The sequence below is a fragment of the Helicoverpa armigera genome, chromosome 1 (genome assembly GCF_030705265.1).
Source record: "Helicoverpa armigera isolate CAAS_96S chromosome 1, ASM3070526v1, whole genome shotgun sequence".
NCBI lineage: Eukaryota > Metazoa > Arthropoda > Insecta > Lepidoptera > Noctuidae > Helicoverpa > Helicoverpa armigera.
The window spans coordinates 12,911,312-12,931,553 of NC_087120.1; the positions used below are offsets into that span (position 1 = coordinate 12,911,312).

Here is a 20,242-nt window from a genome sequence, read left to right on the forward strand (position 1 = left end):
GGGCAAGCTCTTCGAACGAGTTGTTGCACACCGCCTCGTTGCGCACCTTGGGGGGATGGGACCGGACCTCGCGGACAACCAGTTCGGTTTCCGCAGGGGGCGCTCAACGGTGGACGCCATCATGCGCGTGAGATCTCTCACGACGGGGATGCTGTGTCCCGGGGTCGTCTTGGCGGTGTCTCTTGACATCGCCAATGCCTTCAACACCCTTCCCTGGAGTTGCATTAGGGAGGCACCCGGTACCACCGGGTGCCGACCTACCTTCGTCGTGGTCGAGGCCTATCTGTCGGATAGGTCCATCATTTACCCCGGTTACAATGGGGAATGGAACCGGCGAGAGATGTCGTGCGGTGTTCCGCAGGGGTCGGTACTGGGGCCGCTCTTGTGGAACATCGGCTACGACTGCTGCGCGCCGACCTCCCTAGCGGCGTCAGCGTGGTTTGCTACGCTGACGACACGCTGGTACTGGCACAAGGGAGGTCGCACCAGGAGGCAGCCGACATAATGGCGCGCGGGTTGCGATAGTCGTTGAAAGGATCCAGCTGCTGGGACTGGAGGTGGCATTGCACAAGTCCGAGGCCATGTGCTTTCATGGGCTTCGGAACGCGCCACCTTCAGGTTCCCAAATTACGGTGGGAGGGGTTACCATCGGCGTCGAGGGGGCGATGAAGTACCTAGGACTCGTCCTCGACGGCCGGTGGAACTTCGTCGAACATTTCCGACGTTTGGGCCCCAAACTGGAGAAGACAGGTGCTGCCTTCAAGCGGCTCCTGCCCAACCTGGGAGGCCCAAACGCCCCCTGCCGTAAACTCTACGCGGGAGTCTTGCGGTCCATGGCCCTTTACGGGGCCCCGGTATGGGCACGTTCGGTACGGCCGCGAGCTGTACACTACCTGAACGTGCCCCAAAGGGTGATAGCCATTAGGCTAATCCGGGGGTACCGCACGATCTCCCGCGAAGCAGCTGGCCTACTAGCCGGACTACCACCGTGGGATCTGGAGGCGAGAGTCTTCTTGCGCCTGTACGACTGGCGCGAGGAGGCTCTGCGCCGGGGGGAAACCCCGTTGCCGCGACAAGTTGTCGCGCAGCGGGCGGAGCTCCGGCGTGATGTCATGGTGGCCTGGAGGGAGCGACTGTCGCAACCCAGTGCAGGGCACGCCACCATAGTGGCGGTAAGTCCCCTCTTTGAGGAGTGGCTCGGGAGGAGTCACGGCGCCCTCACGTACCGCATGACGCAGGTCCTCACCGGACACGGTTGTTTCGGGAGGTATCTGCATCGAATCGGTCGTGAGGAGGCGCCCGGGTGTCACCACTGTGCGGATAGCCCCGAGGACACGGTGGACCACACAGTCCAGGAGTGCCCTGCGTGGGAAGGGCACCGCCGGGTCCTCGTCGAGGCTGGGCGGCGGCGACCTTCGCGTCCGACCCTGGTTCAAGCCATGGTCCGGGGCGAAAGGGAATGGGATGCCGTCGCCTCCTTCTGCGAAGCAGTCATGCTCGAGAAGGAGGCGGCGGAACGTCAGAGAGTTCGCACCTCTCATCCCGGCCGCCGCGCTGGAGCAGGTAGACACCACGGGCGCCGGGTGTCGCGAGACGACTCCCGGCCACCGTAGGCGTGGGTCTGTGGGCGGTGAGTTCGGGTGGCTCATCGCTCATGTCTGTTTTTAGACAACAGACCCGTGTCGGCGCGCGCGTTGTTCCACGCGCTCCTCAAAGAGATGTCAGCAACCCCAGAGGGCCAGCAGGCTGGCACTGCCGGGGCTGCGGGTTGTTCGAAAGAGGTACCGCGGCCCTAGCACATAAGGCCTACGACGGAACACGACGGCTTTTAGTCAGTAAGAGTCTGACTCCCTCACCGCTGCTAACCCACAGCGGGAGGGGTCATTTGATGATTTTTACGTCGTTAAAAAAAAAGATCGCTGACTTAGGACGCACTGTAACTACTCTATGGACATTTGGACAATTGGACAAGGGTAACAAATTTACCCTGTCTCTCCTTTAGCGTAGATGTAGGTCAATAGCAGTACACTTTTACGTTGTAGCAAGCCTCGGACTTAGTTTTGAATTAGGCGCAATTTGGTGATCAACTGTGGCCAACAAATCAATTTTTTTTTGCTTTTTCAAATCGAAATGTTCTTGACCAGCTTATTAGGTCATGTTTGAAAGTAAAGTTGCTGTTATAAGGAAATGTTAAATGCTTTTTTTGGTAAAGTTTCGGTACTGTACTGCCGTATTTCAGGAAAAGAAAAAAGAATACTTTAACTACGGTTACCGTAACTGTATGCCTCAGGAATTTTGTTCTCAGGTATAGAGGTAAGTACGGGAAAAGGGGTAATGGAATAGCTTTAATTATGAAATGGATGAACCCGCTCCGTTTTACGAAGAAAAGTAGATAATTTTGTACTTAGGATTTGAATGCTTGTACTTATGTTCTTACTTCCTTTTTTAAGTATTTTCTGCTGAAGGCTGTAGTCGCGGTATGCCTCGTGTATTCAAACGTTTGATGTAACTTTTTGACTGAGGTTTCACTTTAAGAGTTAAAACGTACACTTTTACAGACCTATACAGAATTCATAGATCTATTTACAGAATTTGCAAATATATTTTAACATAATATTTACTGAGATAACAGATAATTTGAATTTTCAGTCACGCGTCGACACGCCGTATATAAATCTTTAACAAGAGTGTTTTATAAGAAGTTTTCTCTACGCCTCCACAGACATGTAATAATGTGGGTCCGATTTCCCATTTGTAAAGAAAAACGAGAATAAAACAAGCGTTTCGAATCCCGTGTTAATGTAGGACGAGAGAACTGCGGAGCAACTATCCGAGTACTGTTCGCTTTGTACATGTTAAGCAATGCCAACTTTTACCCGACTACAGCGAACAAAGGGTAATGTTTTTTTTTACCTGAGTGTGAAAATATCAACGGTGTGTATTGAATGCACTATGGAGTTCAACTTTACTGGACTCACGAAGTGAGTCAGACACCTAGAGAAATATTTACAAGTTAAACTTAAAAATAATTTTATTATGTGTACAGCTAAGGTGGGTAATTTCATGCCTAAATACATGTGTTTCCCGACAACTACTTCCTATAGGTTACCAAGTCAAGAGTGAAAAGTATACTTCCAGGCAAGCGTGCTCCATCTTCGAAAACATCGTCGCTTACCATCAGGTGAAAAAGTGGTAAAAAACGCGAGCCTATAGACAACAAAAAAACATCAAAGATATTTAGTACTCTAGTTATTGAAGTACGTATGTTACACAATACAGCCCATCAAAAAGAATCAACGATTTTATTTAAAAGGGTTCCTATCAGTCCAGTCGTTCCCATATTTTACAAACACATTTGTTGAAAGCCTTTTGATGGAACTTTCCAGATAAAAATAAACGATCAACATCACTCACGATTGCAGATATTTCGTGTGTTGTTTGTAGATTTTCAATTTACACTCACGTTGCCCGAAAAATAACAAACTAGATAAATCTAGTAAAGTTCAGACAAAACTACAAATAGTGTCGTATCATATTAGCGGTGTGTGCAGGTAAAACCAATAAGCGGTCGGATGCTGAGACAGCAAATGGTATTTCAGACACCTGATAAGATTAACGCGCGAACTCACGTCTTCACAGTCACTAAGAAGTACCGTACGTCTGTTTCCATTTCAACGTTATAAATTGAGTCTGCACTGAGCTGCCTCTGTATTACGGTCTCATACATGAGGTTCAATAATGTCTTTAGCTACAAGTACGCCTGTGTCCCAAGAGAAATATATACAGAAACTCGCAATGCACTAAACGCATTAACTACAATACAACGCGTTTAGTTGTAAACATAATGGCTGACGGCTGAGTCGACTGATGGTATTTGTCTAGGTAAGTAATGGCGGTCATCGTATAAGACGCCGAGCTTAACAGGGACTACATTTGTCTTGCAAATTAACAAAAGTAAAGTATGGCCTTTCAGATCGGCAGGTTAAATCGTCAGCGGTCGGCGGGCAAGCGGTGTCCCTCTTACAGTAGGATTAAGTTGAATGCTGAGATTCTTCGGGGATCCATTCATTTGGCCTATAACAGAGTGGATTTAGAGCTCTTTGTTAGTTATCGGGCTGAAGCTGAAGTCCGCCGTGACAAATTCCTTCCACCGACTTTATTAATGGCTTATAGGATTAAATATACAATCTGTTATAATACAACGAAGCCACCGCGATGAGCTGTTCTTAGTTTATTTGTTTGTACAATTTCGGGATTAGGGATTTTCTTGTACACTTGATATAATATCTTAACCGCTTCACAAGTGAGAATGAGAGTTTAAAGCCTGGCAAGCAATGTTATCGAGTCATATGGAGCTATCCAGTTTCCAATTAAGTAAGAGAGGAACATAAATTTCCCGCCGTCGACGCCTGATGGATAGTTTCTAATTAATGTTTTAAAACGTATAAAATCTATTCAATCCAAAATTAATTGATGGTCTAATACTACTGAATGTACTGAATGTAAAAAAACTGTCTGAATTATAAAACAAATAAACGTTTTCAATAGTTTTTAATTCGCAAATTGGATTGGATGGATTACATATGGAGTGCAGTTCGTAAAATTTTAGGGAACCAGTTATTACGGCAGTCAGGGTGCTATGTCCAGTGTTTATGCACTAAGATTACCAACTTCCAGTTTAATTGCTGAACGTGACTTAAAAGTTTGTCCGTACAATACCCTCTGGTAGCCGCGTCTTATATACGGACCATACGGACGTATAGCTCTCCGCAAACTTTTTGTCGTTGCACGGAACATTGCACGACACGTAGAAATCATTTTTAGGTAGATATCAGCGGGTGGTGAACATTGCGTACATACTTGTGCTCGCAATTTAGCTACGGACCGCCATTGCAGTTTGCGAGGGCTAAACGTACCTACGTTTAGCCCTCGCAAACTATGCAGTTTTAGTTAGGACATTGTCAATCTATACGACCCTGTCTAGATGTAGAGATGCTGCATCTGCAAATACATTCCACCCTTTTCGTTTATTAGCACTGACACCGGGCCCTTCTTTTCATTCATCGTTAAAAAAAGACAAAGTCACATGTGCGAATTCAAAGGCTATAAAAAGATCATTGTATGTACTGGTTTTTGCGTTAAAAGGACCAAATAAAGGGCTCAATTGTAGGGTCATTATAACACGTTGCTGGACTTTTTTGTAAACACACCCTAATTATTTAATATTCAGGTGCGAGGAGGTAAATAAAGGTATTTAAGTGCCTACTTACATACAAATCAGTATGGTTCAAAATTATGAAAAGATTCGCAACAGCTGTCCGCCACACGCAGTTTTTTGTATAGAGAATTTGTAATCTTCAATAAAAAACACATTTTGTCTGCCTCAGGTTCAGCCGGAACATCTTTAAATAATGAGCGGGAAATACAAAAGAATTAACATTTTATTAACATTTACACATAATGACTTAGACACCATATAACAATACAAGGCAGGCAGTTCTTTGTTTCCCCTATTAAAATAAGTACAACTGATAAGCTTATGACAAAAAATTACAGTCTTCAAGATTTCCAAAAAAAACGTATTGCTCATTTTACCGCAAAAACTAATAACAACAAAGAAATGGTATTTAACTTTCGTGTGACGTCATTCGTGCGTACAAATTTTACGGAGCCGTGACGTCACCAGTTCTCCGTCTTTGCTATTATGCGTAAAAGTAAGCGTAGAAAGAAGTAAGTGTAAATGTGCGTAAAAGCTTAGTTTTTTATTTTGTTGCTCCAATAAAAATGGGATAATGAGCCCATCTAATAAGATTTAAACATTTTTAAACCTTGCTTCGTTTCTACTGCTTTAACAATAATATCCTCGTACTAATTAAATACTCAAAGTCGAAATAATAATAGCTCATAAACGTACAAACACGTTTAAATCCTTTGACGATTGTTCGAAGCCGCAGCACAACCGCAGCGCACTTGAGCAACTCGATCCAACTGCAACTCCTCTATTTCTGAACAACTATACCTTGACATCTGCGCGCGCGCCATTGAGCGACCACTCGAAACACATCAATACATTACTGTATTTATTTAAAGATCAAAGGCCAAGCCCTTTATTAATTTATGTCTGATATAATTCCAGCCAATTGAACGCCTAGTTGATCTGGGTTCGATACATTAGAAAGGTTAATTTTACCAACGGGGAACCAGATTGTATTTTTTTTATGGCGGATCTTTGATAATGTAATTCAATGCTTGGAAATTTAAAATGTTCCACATTATATCGCCTACAGATTTCACGTAGCTAACTACAGACTACTGCCTGAAACTTTGAAAAAAAAAAACACAAATATCTAATATTTCTCACCGAAGTGAACAAATAAAGCACATCGGAAAATATCAACAACACCACAACGCGAACCAAAACAAGTAAATCTTATAGACATTATAATATAATACTGGTATAGTTGTTTTTGTCATATTTATGATATACGAGGCACGATGGGGTGAACTGACAATATTTGCCACCACTTCCTTCAAATACGAACCAATAAACCGGCTAATAATATCCTTTGAAGTTGTGTGGACATTTCAAATTCAATAATTTACTCGATGTTAATATCAGTCTCATCTTGGCAACTTTGGATTTGAATACGCAATGGATTCAGTTTGCACAAGTGTGATTAAAGCATTATGATTAATTGTAATCAAGGGTCGTTTCCCTGTCTTAATTACATAATATCTATCAATTTAGCTATCAGAGGAATTTCCTTTGTAATAAAATATGTTTGTTAGCGTCGAAGCATTAATTAGTAGACAGTATTATGACTTGCATGTGGAGACAACCACAAGGATGTGGGCGTGAACAGGATTGCGTTACCTTACGCAAGCACAAGTAGATCTTAGGTTGCCTTAGTCAAACCCTGTGGCTGACGGTGGAGCTAGTAGGAATGCAATTTACATTTTACAGTGATTAAGATTCATAGTAAATGTTACCTTATTTTTTGTAGTTATCTGAATTTAAAGTTTCCAAAAAATACTCTCAATATCGTGTAGGTACAAAACCTTAAGTACATATTATTATCTCACTATGCATGTATGTATAAACTTAGACATTTCAGTGACCAGGCAGCTTTTAAAAACGCTTTAAAAACATTTTATTTACTCATGAAAACATTTGAATTCGAACTTTTATTTTAAAGTACAAATACACCGCCACATCACAGGTTTTCATCAGTTATCAGTTCACAGTTTATCGTAACTTTTAGGCTAAACGAACAGCACACACCATCATCCAATAAAACTTTTCGTTGTGGTTATTAAAACTTATTTAATTGAGTCGTTCGTCATGCAGACGGATCAACGTTCGCAGTTTTAAAAATTATTTTCAACCGTAGTCTAGTGTTACTCTTGTTCGGATACGCTAACAAGTGACAGAAATAAAGGAAAACGTTTGAACAATAAAACGTCAAAGGCTACAATAGTTCGTCCGCCGTACATAGTCGTTTAACAGATTTAAAATAATTGCAGATATTACGCCCTTATCTCCCAAATTATTCGTGAAACCATAATACATGTAATTTAATATACTTGAATTTAGTGCTTTATTGTGATATTAATTGAAACCCCTCGGCGATATAAATGAAAGCGTTTATTCTCACCGCCAGCCGACATGTCGGCGCCGAAATTGTTTAAAACAATTATTGCTTTCGCTATATTGATGAATATCCTGAAACGAGCACCATTCCCGTACTAAAGCCTCTTTATTATGTAGAGCGAATGAACGTTTATTTAATTCGTTGGGTTCTGTATCTTATTTGTTTTGTTACGAATTGTACGAGTAGCTATAAGGAATTGTCAGAGAGCAGTGACGGCACACAAACAAGACCGACAGTGGTTAGTGAAAAGGTCTCTGGCGGGTGCGTAATCTTTTCTCCATGTACCAAATCCTACCCTATTACCCTTAACGGTATTCTTATTAGGGGGAGCTTCGCTCAACCGCTTGCCCGTCGCGGCCGCTCCTCCTCCCCTTCTTTCTGACACACACGCATAATAAGAACTGTATTCTATTTAAAATCTCGCTTTGAATATCAATGGTTGGCTTATAAACGTGCTGGCCTTCTTAAATTCCCTGAGCCTTTGACCAAAATTATGCCATCGCGTACTTTATCACTCTTTTGTCACAACACGTGTGCCACGTAACAATAATATTAGGGCACCACATAGGTATCTAATATGACTGTAGGTAGGTAAATGTGACCTACATTAAGGTTACAAACGCGTTTTTAATGGCTATAACTCTTTATGACAAAAGAAAAAATATTGCGTCCTAACTTACACGTGTATGTCACCCTTTATAATATGACCCTATACTTGAATCGGTGCGAAAAGAATCCTATTGCTTTTTGTACAACCGACCTCTGTATTGAATTATCGTCTGTTGTCCAATATTGGACAGAATACACTTAACGGAAAGGTGTCCATAGAGATTAGGGTGATTAAAAAGGCTATTTAAGTCGGTCCTTTTACACCAGTGAGATTTATGTTATTTGAATAAGACGCAATTCGCGCTGTGATTCTTAAATTCCCTTGGGGCAGCTGTGTTGTACTTTTGTGTAGCAGACTGGATATGTTCCGTGGGGTCTCGGTACACAAAGGGAGTGGCCAGTGGAAACGATAGAAGTATTCAACGTCGCATTGCCGCACTTTGCATAACAAAAATGGTAAAGTACGCAAAAGTATAATTGACGCCAGTCTGTGTTTCAGTGCTGGGACCGTAATCAAATATTCAGTTTCCCGTTTAAATATCTTAATGTTTCGCAAAACTTTGTTTGTTGTCTCTGTTACTGTGTAAGTTTTTGATCGTACTCCAGTTAAAAATGTTTGTCTGTAGTATAAATAAGTTAATGTTTACCCTGGAATGGCTGGAATAAGAAGCGGACATCCATACTTTTTTCTAAATTAAGCAGCTTAATTCACATTTGCCTGTACAAGTTACGACATTTTGAACGCTACATACCAACATAGCCATATAACTTGATAAAGTTCCAAATTGAGAGGTCAAGTGACAACTAATTGAATAATATCGAGGGACTCTTTACGAAAATATCATTAGGCGATGACTGGATGTTTTTTCATTGGACCAGCCTCCAGAGGGACCTTTGAGAAATCAATTTATTCGGCGTAGTCGTCATGTAAAATAAAGGGATGTAAGGAGAAGCTCAACAAATGTGTTTCGGAGATAAATAATAACGATAAAGTCCCTCGATTTGACCCACCGAGGAGATTCTTTATATAACGCCTTATCTCATTGTGTTCGAGCCGCTCACAAAAAAGATCATTGGTAGCCTTTGTTATTCGCGGAATTGAACTTGTATGACGAATTGTGATGTAGGTGTGATGTAGCTTCCTACATAATCAAAATGTAATTTAAACCTGTAATACCTTTTGATTACCCGGAAGCATGTAATTCTATATTCTATTCTAGATTCCTCACGCAACCCTTTTAAACCAATTCTATTAGCGTCTTTACTTTCCTAACACTAAGGATTTTTACTTAAATTTTAAATAAAAATGTTTATATTGTTGCACAATTGAAAATTGAGAAAAGCCTCGTTGGAAAAGCATTTTAAAATTCATTTTCGCACAATACACTTTGACTTTGAAAAAAAAAACAAAACATTTTTTACTCCTTGAAGATATTTTTGTAGAAGTGTAAAAAGTACCTTGTTTAAAAAGACTTCTAGACCAAAGTTTGGATGTGGCAATTTTGACAAAGAGTTTTTATCACTTAGGTGCAATATACAACTTATGCACTAAAATTATAAGCTATAAAACTTAATTATAAGTCATAAAACCAGTAATTCAATTTATTTGGGACACCGTTCTCTAAGGTATTTTGATTTAGAAACCAAAAACACGGAAGTAAAAACCTTCACGGATTTTTTTTATATTCGTCGTAATGCAGGCAATTTAGAGTCGTAAAGAAAAATTCAAATTACGAATTGAGAATCTCCTTTGTTATAAAACGAAGAAAGAAAGGGAACATTAAGTGGCTCCTAATTGAAACCAAATAGTAACATTTCATGAATAAGACCCCTTTATATAAAACTTTGTCTTCGTGGCATTTCTAGTGAAGTTGAGCTGCTGGCCGCAACAGGATGTCATGTGCATTCACTTCGAAAATATTCCTCGGAGTGAATTGAAATCGCGCAACTCGTATAAAGTTGCCACCGTGTCCACTTGTACCGGATCGATCTCCTGGGATAAGGTGGCACTCACAACTATTCTTATTAAATATTTGTTTCGCTTCGAACGTTTAAAGGGTTCCCTGTATATCTTTTCAGGATTCAAGCGTGTATTTCAGAGTTTCCACATATCCTTTTCAAAGGCGCGGTGCCTGACAAATTACAGTTTTGTTCGGGTGTCCCGGAATCTCGGCATAAAAGGCTCGTAAATCTTAAAATGCATTTTTCATCCTAGCTCATAAAACGATGACCTAAGTGCAAACTTTTGGTGCAAAACTTTCATTATTTTATCCATATCTATTTTACGGTTTATTTTTATTTTCAAAATCTCAACCGGTTAATGAATATTAATCGTAAAGTTTTAACTGGTTTTCTATTCATTTGGAGAGTTCACCATGGAGTGTAATTTTATTATTCTTCTAGCGTCGATGGCAATATAAGGAATACTGAATATTTAATTAGTAAAGTTTACGATTTAAGTATGCATCGTAACGCTAAGCCGTATAATCTGAGGCCACACTTGGCTTCCCCAATCCCGACCGGATAATATTTAACCTTTTGTATTCTAACACCATATTACGCTTATTTAAAGAAAATAGGGCATTTTTTAAAACTAATATCTTTTAGAACTTTCTGTATTTGCTACTTTAATATAACTTTTAAAATAAAACTAGTTCAGGATTGTCAGCTTTGATTCCACAGAGGTGTAGATTTTCTCACAGTGTCCTCTACTTCATAAAGAAATCTTGAAAGTGGAACAAAATTCAAAGCAAATGCGAATAGAAGCTGAACGAGTTTCAGCTATTGTCGGTGTCGCTGTATTCTTTGTTGGCGTCTGATACGAGGAGTAATGGTCTGTTCAGCTGTCCCACACATAAGCGCCTACATTTTCCGCCTGATAAATGTAAGGAGGAATGTTCTAAAGAATTCGCAAACTATAGACAGATTTCAATCAATTAGAAGATCGGATTTCCACGCTGTAATGTTCTAAGAGTTTCTCGGTGAGATGTTCATTTGGAATTAGCGGGTGTAATACGTGGCACACAAGCATTTCGATGCTTTATGCGTCTGAGCGGCATCGGCACGGGCGCGCGGCTTGGCGTCACCGCAAACGACTGTTTAATTAAGCCAACTCACGACCACCGACCAAATAAAGCGAAATTAGATTTGTTCACCAATTGTCAATAAAATAAATCTTCGTGTATAATTACGTATCCTGTTCCCGTTATCCATAAAAGTGACGACAATGGTCGTGGCTCGGGCAGCGATTTCCCGACTTTATGGCCGATGGCCAGTGAGTAAGTACGTGACAGTGGGACGCGCCGAGCGCCCTGCGTGCCTACGTGACCCCACGCCACGGAAAAATACGCGTGCCGTCTACCCACTGCAATAATTTAACTTTACGAACATTTAATAGTTTAAAATTCAGGCTTGATAAACTCCATCCGTACGCCAGTCTGATTCTAGATGTACGCCATAATGGATAGCTTTTATTAGCTCGCTTTTAGTGAATCGTGGAGTTTTATACCAGTGTTTTCATGAATATTACCAGTTTCATATTTAGCAATGATTTTAACTACGAATATAAAAGCGATTTTAGTAGTGCCGAACAGCTGGTCGAATAGTTAGTAAAAATATTATATTAACAAGACCTGTAAGTCCGTAATGAGAAAAGTTTCGTGCTGGAATTAATAAATTACACGAAGTTTAGGGCTACATCGGTGGATGAACCTCTTTCGTGAAAAAATGGAGTTAAATAAAATGTTGATACTTTCATTTTGCCTACACTATCTAACTTAGGCTAAGTGTATTTTTTCTAGCGTCAGGAATGAATTATTTGAAACGTATAGTTACTTGAAGCGAATGGCTAAAAGAGTTTATGTAATGAGTAATAAACATATTCATAAAGAAGCCACGCTGTCAGCCTTAAAAGCTTTTTGAGACAAACGTTTTATTCATTTAGCTGTATCAAGTTACTCAGACAGGTGCTTTGTGCATACTCACCGTTTTGAGATAATATTTTTGTTTACCATAATTAAAAAAAGAATTATATTAGAATTGAGGTTTATGCAAAAAATATAAAATTGATTTGGATTAGCGGGTTTGGATTAGCAACACATTATTTATATCGTATCAATCATATCGAAATCATCAACCATTAATAATACGTAGTGACAACTATAATTTCGTCTGTTTGACACATTCTAGAATCAGAGCTTACCTCAGGAGCATTCATGGGCAATAATTCAGTCGCTGACGCGGACGAAATCGCTGTCACAGGTCCAATGTTCCGTTAAAGTACGTAGCACATACATCAATGCCATACTTACGTTATACTTACGTGATACCGATACTGCCCCGGGAATTGGATGCAGCGTCAATATTGGGCCGAATACCGTCCGGATCTATCGCCTCGCTTATCGTCTAATGGATCACTCACTTAAATAGGCAATCATTTCATGTAGAACATATTCGATTTGTACATATGTAACAGCCTTTTTATCGTCCCACTGCTGGGCACAGGCCTCCTCTCACACAGAGAAGGATTGAGCAATAATCACCACGCTTGCTCAATGCGGGTTGGTGATTTCAGACTTTATAGTCCAGGTTTCCTCAAGATGTTTTCCTTCACCTTTTTATCAGCCATTGGTGTCTAAGATATACTTAGAAAGTACATACAAACTTAGAAAAGTTGCATTGGTACTTGCCTGACCTGGAATCGAACCCACGCCCTCATACTCGAGAGGTTGGTTCTTTACCCACTAGGCCACCACGACGATTTGTACATAACACACACAAAATTATAAAGAAGACGTGAAAGGTTTTGATATGAAGGTGATTATAATTTAATCCAAGGTATTCACAAACAAATACGTATGAAATATGTTTACGTTTGTATTCATTCCGAATGTGTTGGTTTGTATTCATCCCTTGTTTACGTGTAAAATTGCGTGATAAATTGAGAGAAGGAAAAACGTGGATTAAAATACTTTACTTTATCTATAGTGTTTCTTGTTAGGTTTACTTGTATTTTTTCAGTTGGATATTTTTATACCTATGTGAATTTCTTTACAAAGAAAATAAACAATTAAAAATACCGCTCATTGTATGAAATGAATGTTGTTTGTTATCGAACAAAATGTTTACGAGTCTAACTAAATGCCGGGCGGATATGGCACAATACAATGTAGTAGGCCAAGGTTAAGGGGGTGAGTTTAAGAATTCTTTCTCCCCCGCGCTATATAATACAGCACGTAAAACAGTGGAGTTGTTCCAAAAAGTGTGGTGTTTTCCAACAATGAATCAAATGGAAGTTCTCGCGTATAAATATGATGAATGTTTTCACCGCAATATTACAGTAATGCGTATTCAGCATGGTGATGGGTGACGTGCGCCTCGAGATAGCGCGCCTGGGTCGCCGATCCGCGTCGCCTCTGACGTATCCTGTTTACATCGGTCGAATCCTGCGCAGCATAATAAGCAGGCCACATTCTGTTTTCTGCTTTAATTCCGAGATTAGCATAAAATAACTTAAGTTATCGGAGACAGCGTAGAAATATTAAGAAGAGTTATGAAAGGGTGTACGTAAAAGGAAGGGTAGCATTGAATTTGAATTACAAAAAACGACATTGTATTAACAATAAGCCTGTTACGAATTCAAAGCTGTATCCAATAAGCCGGCAAAGCTTCTCGTCTGCTGGGTTAGATTTATTCAATTGTTCAACGACATAGTGGCAATGTCCTGCTGTTTTAAATACCTGATCCATATTCACGAGGCGTCGCCGACTCTGGTAGGCGCTAGGCGACTCCAATTCTCTTTTATTGTAGTGCTTTTAAAATGTCAGATATGTTTCGTTGAAGTACTTTAACATAGTCCATTAAAAATTCTTTAAAGCCAAAGTAATTCGCGCGCACAACAGTGTTATTTACAGCAAGTTCGTAATGGCCATACGTTAGCCAGTTTACGAGAAGATATCAAACGTTGTACGCCATCAACGTGCCTTGAATGTAGCATACCGCTTGTTTGTTTCATACTGTACAGTTGATAAAACAAGTGAGCTTCACTTCACTTTACAACTTTGTTTAACAACGAAATAACAAAGTTTCCCTTGCCTCAAGCGTATCATACAGAGAATAATAAATAGATTTTTATTCGGGCAAACAATCACCTGCTTCCTATTTTGCACATTCAATACTTACTACCAGGAAATTATTTTGATGTCGATAACAAGCAACATAGTTGAGCAAAATCAAGGGTTCTAGGAATATTAATATTTTTTAGTTATGAGGGGATCAATTAGTGAACATAATAATTTATTAACAAGGGGTTTATTTGAAAATGCTTCTTTAGTTTTTATGGCCGTTTTCTATGTTCTAGTCCAGTTTATGATGGAAAATAAAAAATAATAACGCAAAATATCCAGCAATATTACGACAGCATTAATCCTATTCGTCTAACGTCACCGTGAATTCTTAGTTCAGATCTTTATAATGGGAATTAAAATAAGCTTTGCACTCGTGACAGAACTAACAAAAGGATTTCTTTTTTTCATTAAGGTGCGAATAAATATTTCGGAATTCACGTAATGGATGCCGCTTAGTCGGCGCGTCAAAAAGCCTTTTGTTATCTGCGCGTTATTTTTCAGGGGTTTGGATTTCGCGGACAAAGCGTAACACATATTTCACAAGGCTGTAATCTCGTTCCTAGTTCACAGGACTTGAGCATTTTTTACACTTACTGTGTTAATAGGCGGATTAACAACGTTTTTACTTGTTAAGACCTTACGTAGTTTTAGTGCCGATAAATTGTGTGAGGGCTGAGGGCGAATTCCGACGTTTCGCTCAACAGTCTCTCCTCAGCGAAAGATATAACTATGGGAATAGATATCTTATCTCGCGAAAGCGATATAATACTTATGTGTAAATGTACGTACATTATCTTTGTATGATTTGGCGACTCGACCGCTTCTGAGCGCTTTCGAGGTTACGCATACAGAGACAATGTGCATTATATTTACACACACATGCATCGCTCACTCGCTTTTGTGACGTAATTATAATCATTTAAAGCATGCTTTATAAAATAAATAATAGTAAAATCTCGCATTATCTCGTAAATTACAGCATAATATAATTAAGGAACATTAATAGCACAATCATTTACACACAGCTGACTTCTAATCCTTGCATTGAGGCGACGGAAATTAAAACTGGATAGTTAAACGACTCCAATGTGATTTTAATGACTGTTGGAAATACGACTGTTTGCTAATGGTGAAATATGTATCATATTTTACTTAAATAATGTATTTTATGAATAGGAAATCATATCTTCACACGAGTAGTGTTAGGTCTCAGAACTTCACTGGATATAAGCTGTCCAAGGTGCGTAACTCTAACGTATGATCCTGCAGTCTCGACAGGCTTAGGTGCTAACGACTTCTCATTTTGTTGACATTTCTTGGAGGTGCGTAAGGAACTGGGCCGAGGGCGAGTTACCCATTACTCAAAGTCTTTTGCCCATGGGTATATGCATACCATGCTGGCCCATACCATGGCTTCCTTGTGTGCTTCACCGTGCTCTTGATCCCTGCTGTGCTGACTCAAGAATATTTTCTCAGGTCCAATCTGATGCTAATACCGACCTTTCGGAACAATAGTATTCAGTGTGGATCTACATGATACGAAATTAAACACCATAAGGGCAGATTATTCTTGAATATTTGGGGAATAGGTTCCCACTTGTTCCCACATCAGTCTCTGTGGGCTGAAGTAGATTTATTTTATGTAGAAATTATATCAGGAATAATTCCAGTGTAACATAATTTGTTATACATATAATTTAAATTGCCAGGCGAAAATATTATGTATACAGCTGAAGCATATTATTTTTATCATAACGAGTACCTATTTTATTTTTCTGTGCGTGTGATTGTCTATGCGTCCCTATTTTACCTATCTACATACATTGTATGTTGTTACAGAAATACGAGATACCATTGGGTGTTCCTGCTGTGGTCAGCGAGTGCTGTGCTGCTGGGGTGCAGCGGCGCTGAGATCACGTGCCCCGACGAGTGCAGCTGCCGCAGCACGTTCGACCCCGAGGCGGGCGTCGCCGTGCGCGTGGCGTGCACGCGCGGCCACATGCGCGCCATCCCCGTCGACTACATCGACCGCGACGCGCACATCGTCGTCATCGCCGCCCCGCCGGACAAACCCAACGATCTCACCATCGGACCCATCTTCACACAACCAACCCCATTCGTCAATCTACGAGAACTACACATTGTCAACTCAAATGTTCCTTCCATAGGCCAATACTCCTTTTGGGGACTCCAAAATCTTAGGTTAATTAACCTCACTCACAATAATCTCACCAGCATCGGAGCGGACAACTTTCGAGGTCTCATAAATCTCACCGACTTGTACCTCGATCATAATAACATAGAACAAATGCCGAGCGAGACCTTCCGTCATTTAACTTCATTGAGGACATTAACTTTGTCACACAATCAAATTACTACTTTGGTGCCTCGACTATTCAGAATGTTGGCGAAATTAATTGTTTTGGATCTGAGTGAGAACCCTCTCACAGAACTGAACCCAGAAGTATTTAAGGATATTCAACATTTGCGTATTTTCAAATGTAGAGGATGCCTTCTGAGGAGGGTAAATACGCAGATATATCATTTGGCATCCAACTTGGAGGAACTGGACTTGGGAGAAAATCAATTTAAATATCTTACATCAGACGAATTTATAAGCTTAAAAAGGCTTAAAAAGTTAAGACTCGACGGCAACCAACTATCCGTAATCGTGGACAACATGTTCGGGCGGAACCGCGAGCTCCGCGTGCTGTCGCTGGCACGCAACCGCCTCGCCCTGCTGGCGCCGGCCGCGCTCGCCAACCTCACCAACCTCACGCATCTGGACATCAGTCACAACAAAATAGACAGATTCCATTTACAAACGTTCGCACCCGTCGTGGATTGTTTGAAAACTATTAACTTCAGTGGAAACAACTTGGCTCTTAATGAAATTGCCATATTACTGCAAATATTGCCAGAAATTCATGGCGTCGGACTGGCAAACCTCTCGCTTCCAGATATTCCACCGAATTTTTTTACGTACAACGAGCACCTCGTGGCTTTAGATATATCTTGGAATAAATTAACTAAATTTCCATACAAACTTCTCACAAAGACAAAGTTTTTACAGAGATTAGATATATCGCATAACAAGTTACAAACGCTGAGTGAGCTGGATTTGCAAAGGCTGGAAGCGATTGCTCAAGTTAATTTGGCAAAGAACACTTGGCGGTGCGATCAGTGCTCAGCAGGGACCATGCTCGTGTACATGACTACGACAGTGTTGAACTCCACGCTGCGCCATCTTAGATGCTATTCCCCTTTTCGTTTGCGCGGGGTGAGTTTCGCTGAGATGTCGTTTGACCGCCTAGACCCATGTCCGACTACGCACGAGGCGCAGATGAGCGTGATAGCGGGCCTGATGCTGGTGTGCGTGGCCGTGCTGGCGGCGGTGGCGGGCGCGCTGTGCTGCACGCGCCGCCGCGCCGCGCACTACTACACCAACGAGGAGAAGCGGCGCGAGCACGAGCACGAGCACCCCGACGAGCTGCTGGGCCACACGGAGCTGGGCAGCGTGGCCACCATCCACGCGCCCTACCACCTGGTGCCCAAGGGCAGCTAACGTCGCGCCCGCTCGCCGGCGCCGCCTCGCCGCCCCGCGCACCACGACGCGCACTGTGTCGCCTTCGACCTGCCGCTGCCGCTGGCCTCCATGTCTGCCCACCACTGTGACGTCACCTCCACCCGCTACTTCCCGCAGCCCCCTCCCCCGCCGATGTTCGACACTAATGACATCTGATACGAGTACGAGTATGAAGACGATCTTGTGTAAAACCAAAGAACTGAACAATAAAGTGTTTTTAGTATATTTCTATCCTACTTCAAACGTAAAATATTTTTACTAGTTAGGCTTTGTGTATAAATTTCCAAAAATATAATATTTTTCTACAAATGAAAATTTATACTGTACATATAGGTTTATAAAACACGACCTGATACAGGATTAGACTTTAGGAGAGATTTACTAAGTGAAGTGAAACATGACTGGGGTAAGTGTTCGTTAACAATTTGCATTGTTTTATTTATGAGTGTTGCAGCCAAATTGTTTGTTTTGCACAAGAGCTATACAGTGTAAAGGCCGCATCAATGTCAAGAGCTCAGTTTCCAATTAAATCGTATGTTGTTTGCTTTATATTGTGCATCGCAGCAATCAAACTGTTAACTAAGTACACATATCGGTTTTCACAACTAACAGCTAATGCCTGCGGGGCTTCAGTTATTTAATGAAGGTGTGTATTTCCAACGTCGTCGCTTAGATTTTTTAAGCATATGCTTAAGTACAGATTTAACTACTATTTACAGTTCATGTACTAGTAACGGGTGATTTTGAAATTACCGACAAGAAAACACAGTTTAAGAAATACGTTTCCAAGAAGTTGTAACTCATTCTGAAACAAAAAATACTGGGAAGGGTTTATCAAGTTATTTGAAAACTATGGATCGGAAAAAAAAATATTCACAGTCAATATTAGATATATTTTCTAAACATAAAAGTGCGTATAATCTTACACCTTTTGGAAGCATTCCACCAATTTTTTGTCATCCCACACGATTCGGATGGCATTCGCTTGAGCTCTGAACTAAATTCATAAAAGAGCTGTAATTCTGCACCTATTTAGAAAAAAAGCGTCCTTTTCATTCAGTCAACTTCGTCAAGAAATGAAAATTTTCATTCAATAGTGAACAAAACAAGTAATATCAAATGTTTTTGGAAAGGTTAACTTTTTTTGTTCGTGGTAAGCGAGCAATTCGGCTGTGACACAATTATTTCATTGGGCGATAACGAAAGTATTGTAAACACGCATGAATAATAAACTGGTTTGGAACACGGAACTCAATTATTAACATTGTGTAAATAAACAAAGCTCTTGTTATTTTTACTCATAGGATAATTAAATTATCGCAACTGCTAATTTGGTGAAAAACTGAAATTATTTATTTATATGCTTATTCTAAATGAAATGCTCATTGACGTAGTTTGTAAAAATCTATGTGATGTTAAAATTAAATTGTACAGATTTCTATAAATTGTGGCATAGTGCCAAAGATAATTTAAATATCAATTACTGAATTAGAAATTATTATTTGTGAGCAGATTTTAGGATTGCGACAGTTTTGGATATGGGCAAAATAAAAAAAACATTCACATGAGAAATGTAATTAATAAATCTTAATTATATTTTAAAGTTCGAGAGCTCATCAATATACTGCTGCAACCTAAAATCTACTATGAGAATGTCATAGACACCAATAAAATTCGGCTGACCGAAACATGAAAAGAATTTTCTCATATTCGAGTCTTACTTTTGTACATAGTTACCAAAGTATAAATATAAATTATAATAAATTACATTTATCATAAAACGGCTGAGCAAAATAATATTTGTAGGACTGTACATATTAATTGTAAAAGTAATATAGCCATCCGAGGGCCGGTGTCTGTGTGAGTTAGCAAAAACAAGCAACAAACCAGCAGAGGACTTTCCATGTTCGCACATGTAAAAGGATGGTCAATATTTAACTAAAAAACATATATTATAAATACCAAACAGTCAGGAAACTGTTTTATACATATTATATTAAAAAACTTATATCAAATAGCACTATGACGAACGATAAGAACATTCCGACGAGTTTTTTTTTCTTGTGTGTGTTAAAACAATATCTTCTTGTTAGGATTTCCAGTTGTCGTTACCATCACGATACTTCAATACTTCCCAAGAGAGGAGTTTAATAATCTTGATTTTCCTGGTTTTTCAAGCTGCGATAAAATTAATACTTGTTCTTCTGCCAAAATAAAAAGCTTGAAGCGAGGTCACACGTCCAAACTAGGAATTGCGAAAAACTTGTAGT

At 40.3% G+C, this 20,242-nt stretch overlaps 1 protein-coding gene across 1 annotated transcript in view; it reads left to right on the forward strand.

Moving 5' to 3' along the window:
• LOC110374268 (leucine-rich repeat-containing protein 15) overlaps positions 1-18,743 on the forward strand; it is a 35,499-nt gene extending 16,756 nt beyond the window's left edge. Inside the window, exon 2 of the mRNA XM_021331925.3 lies at positions 16,226-18,743. Within this exon, the coding sequence (XP_021187600.3) occupies positions 16,226-17,951 (1,726 nt within the window). The 3' untranslated portion in view covers positions 17,952-18,743. The remainder of the gene's footprint in view (positions 1-16,225) is intronic.
• The last annotated feature ends 1,499 nt before the right edge of the window (positions 18,744-20,242 follow it).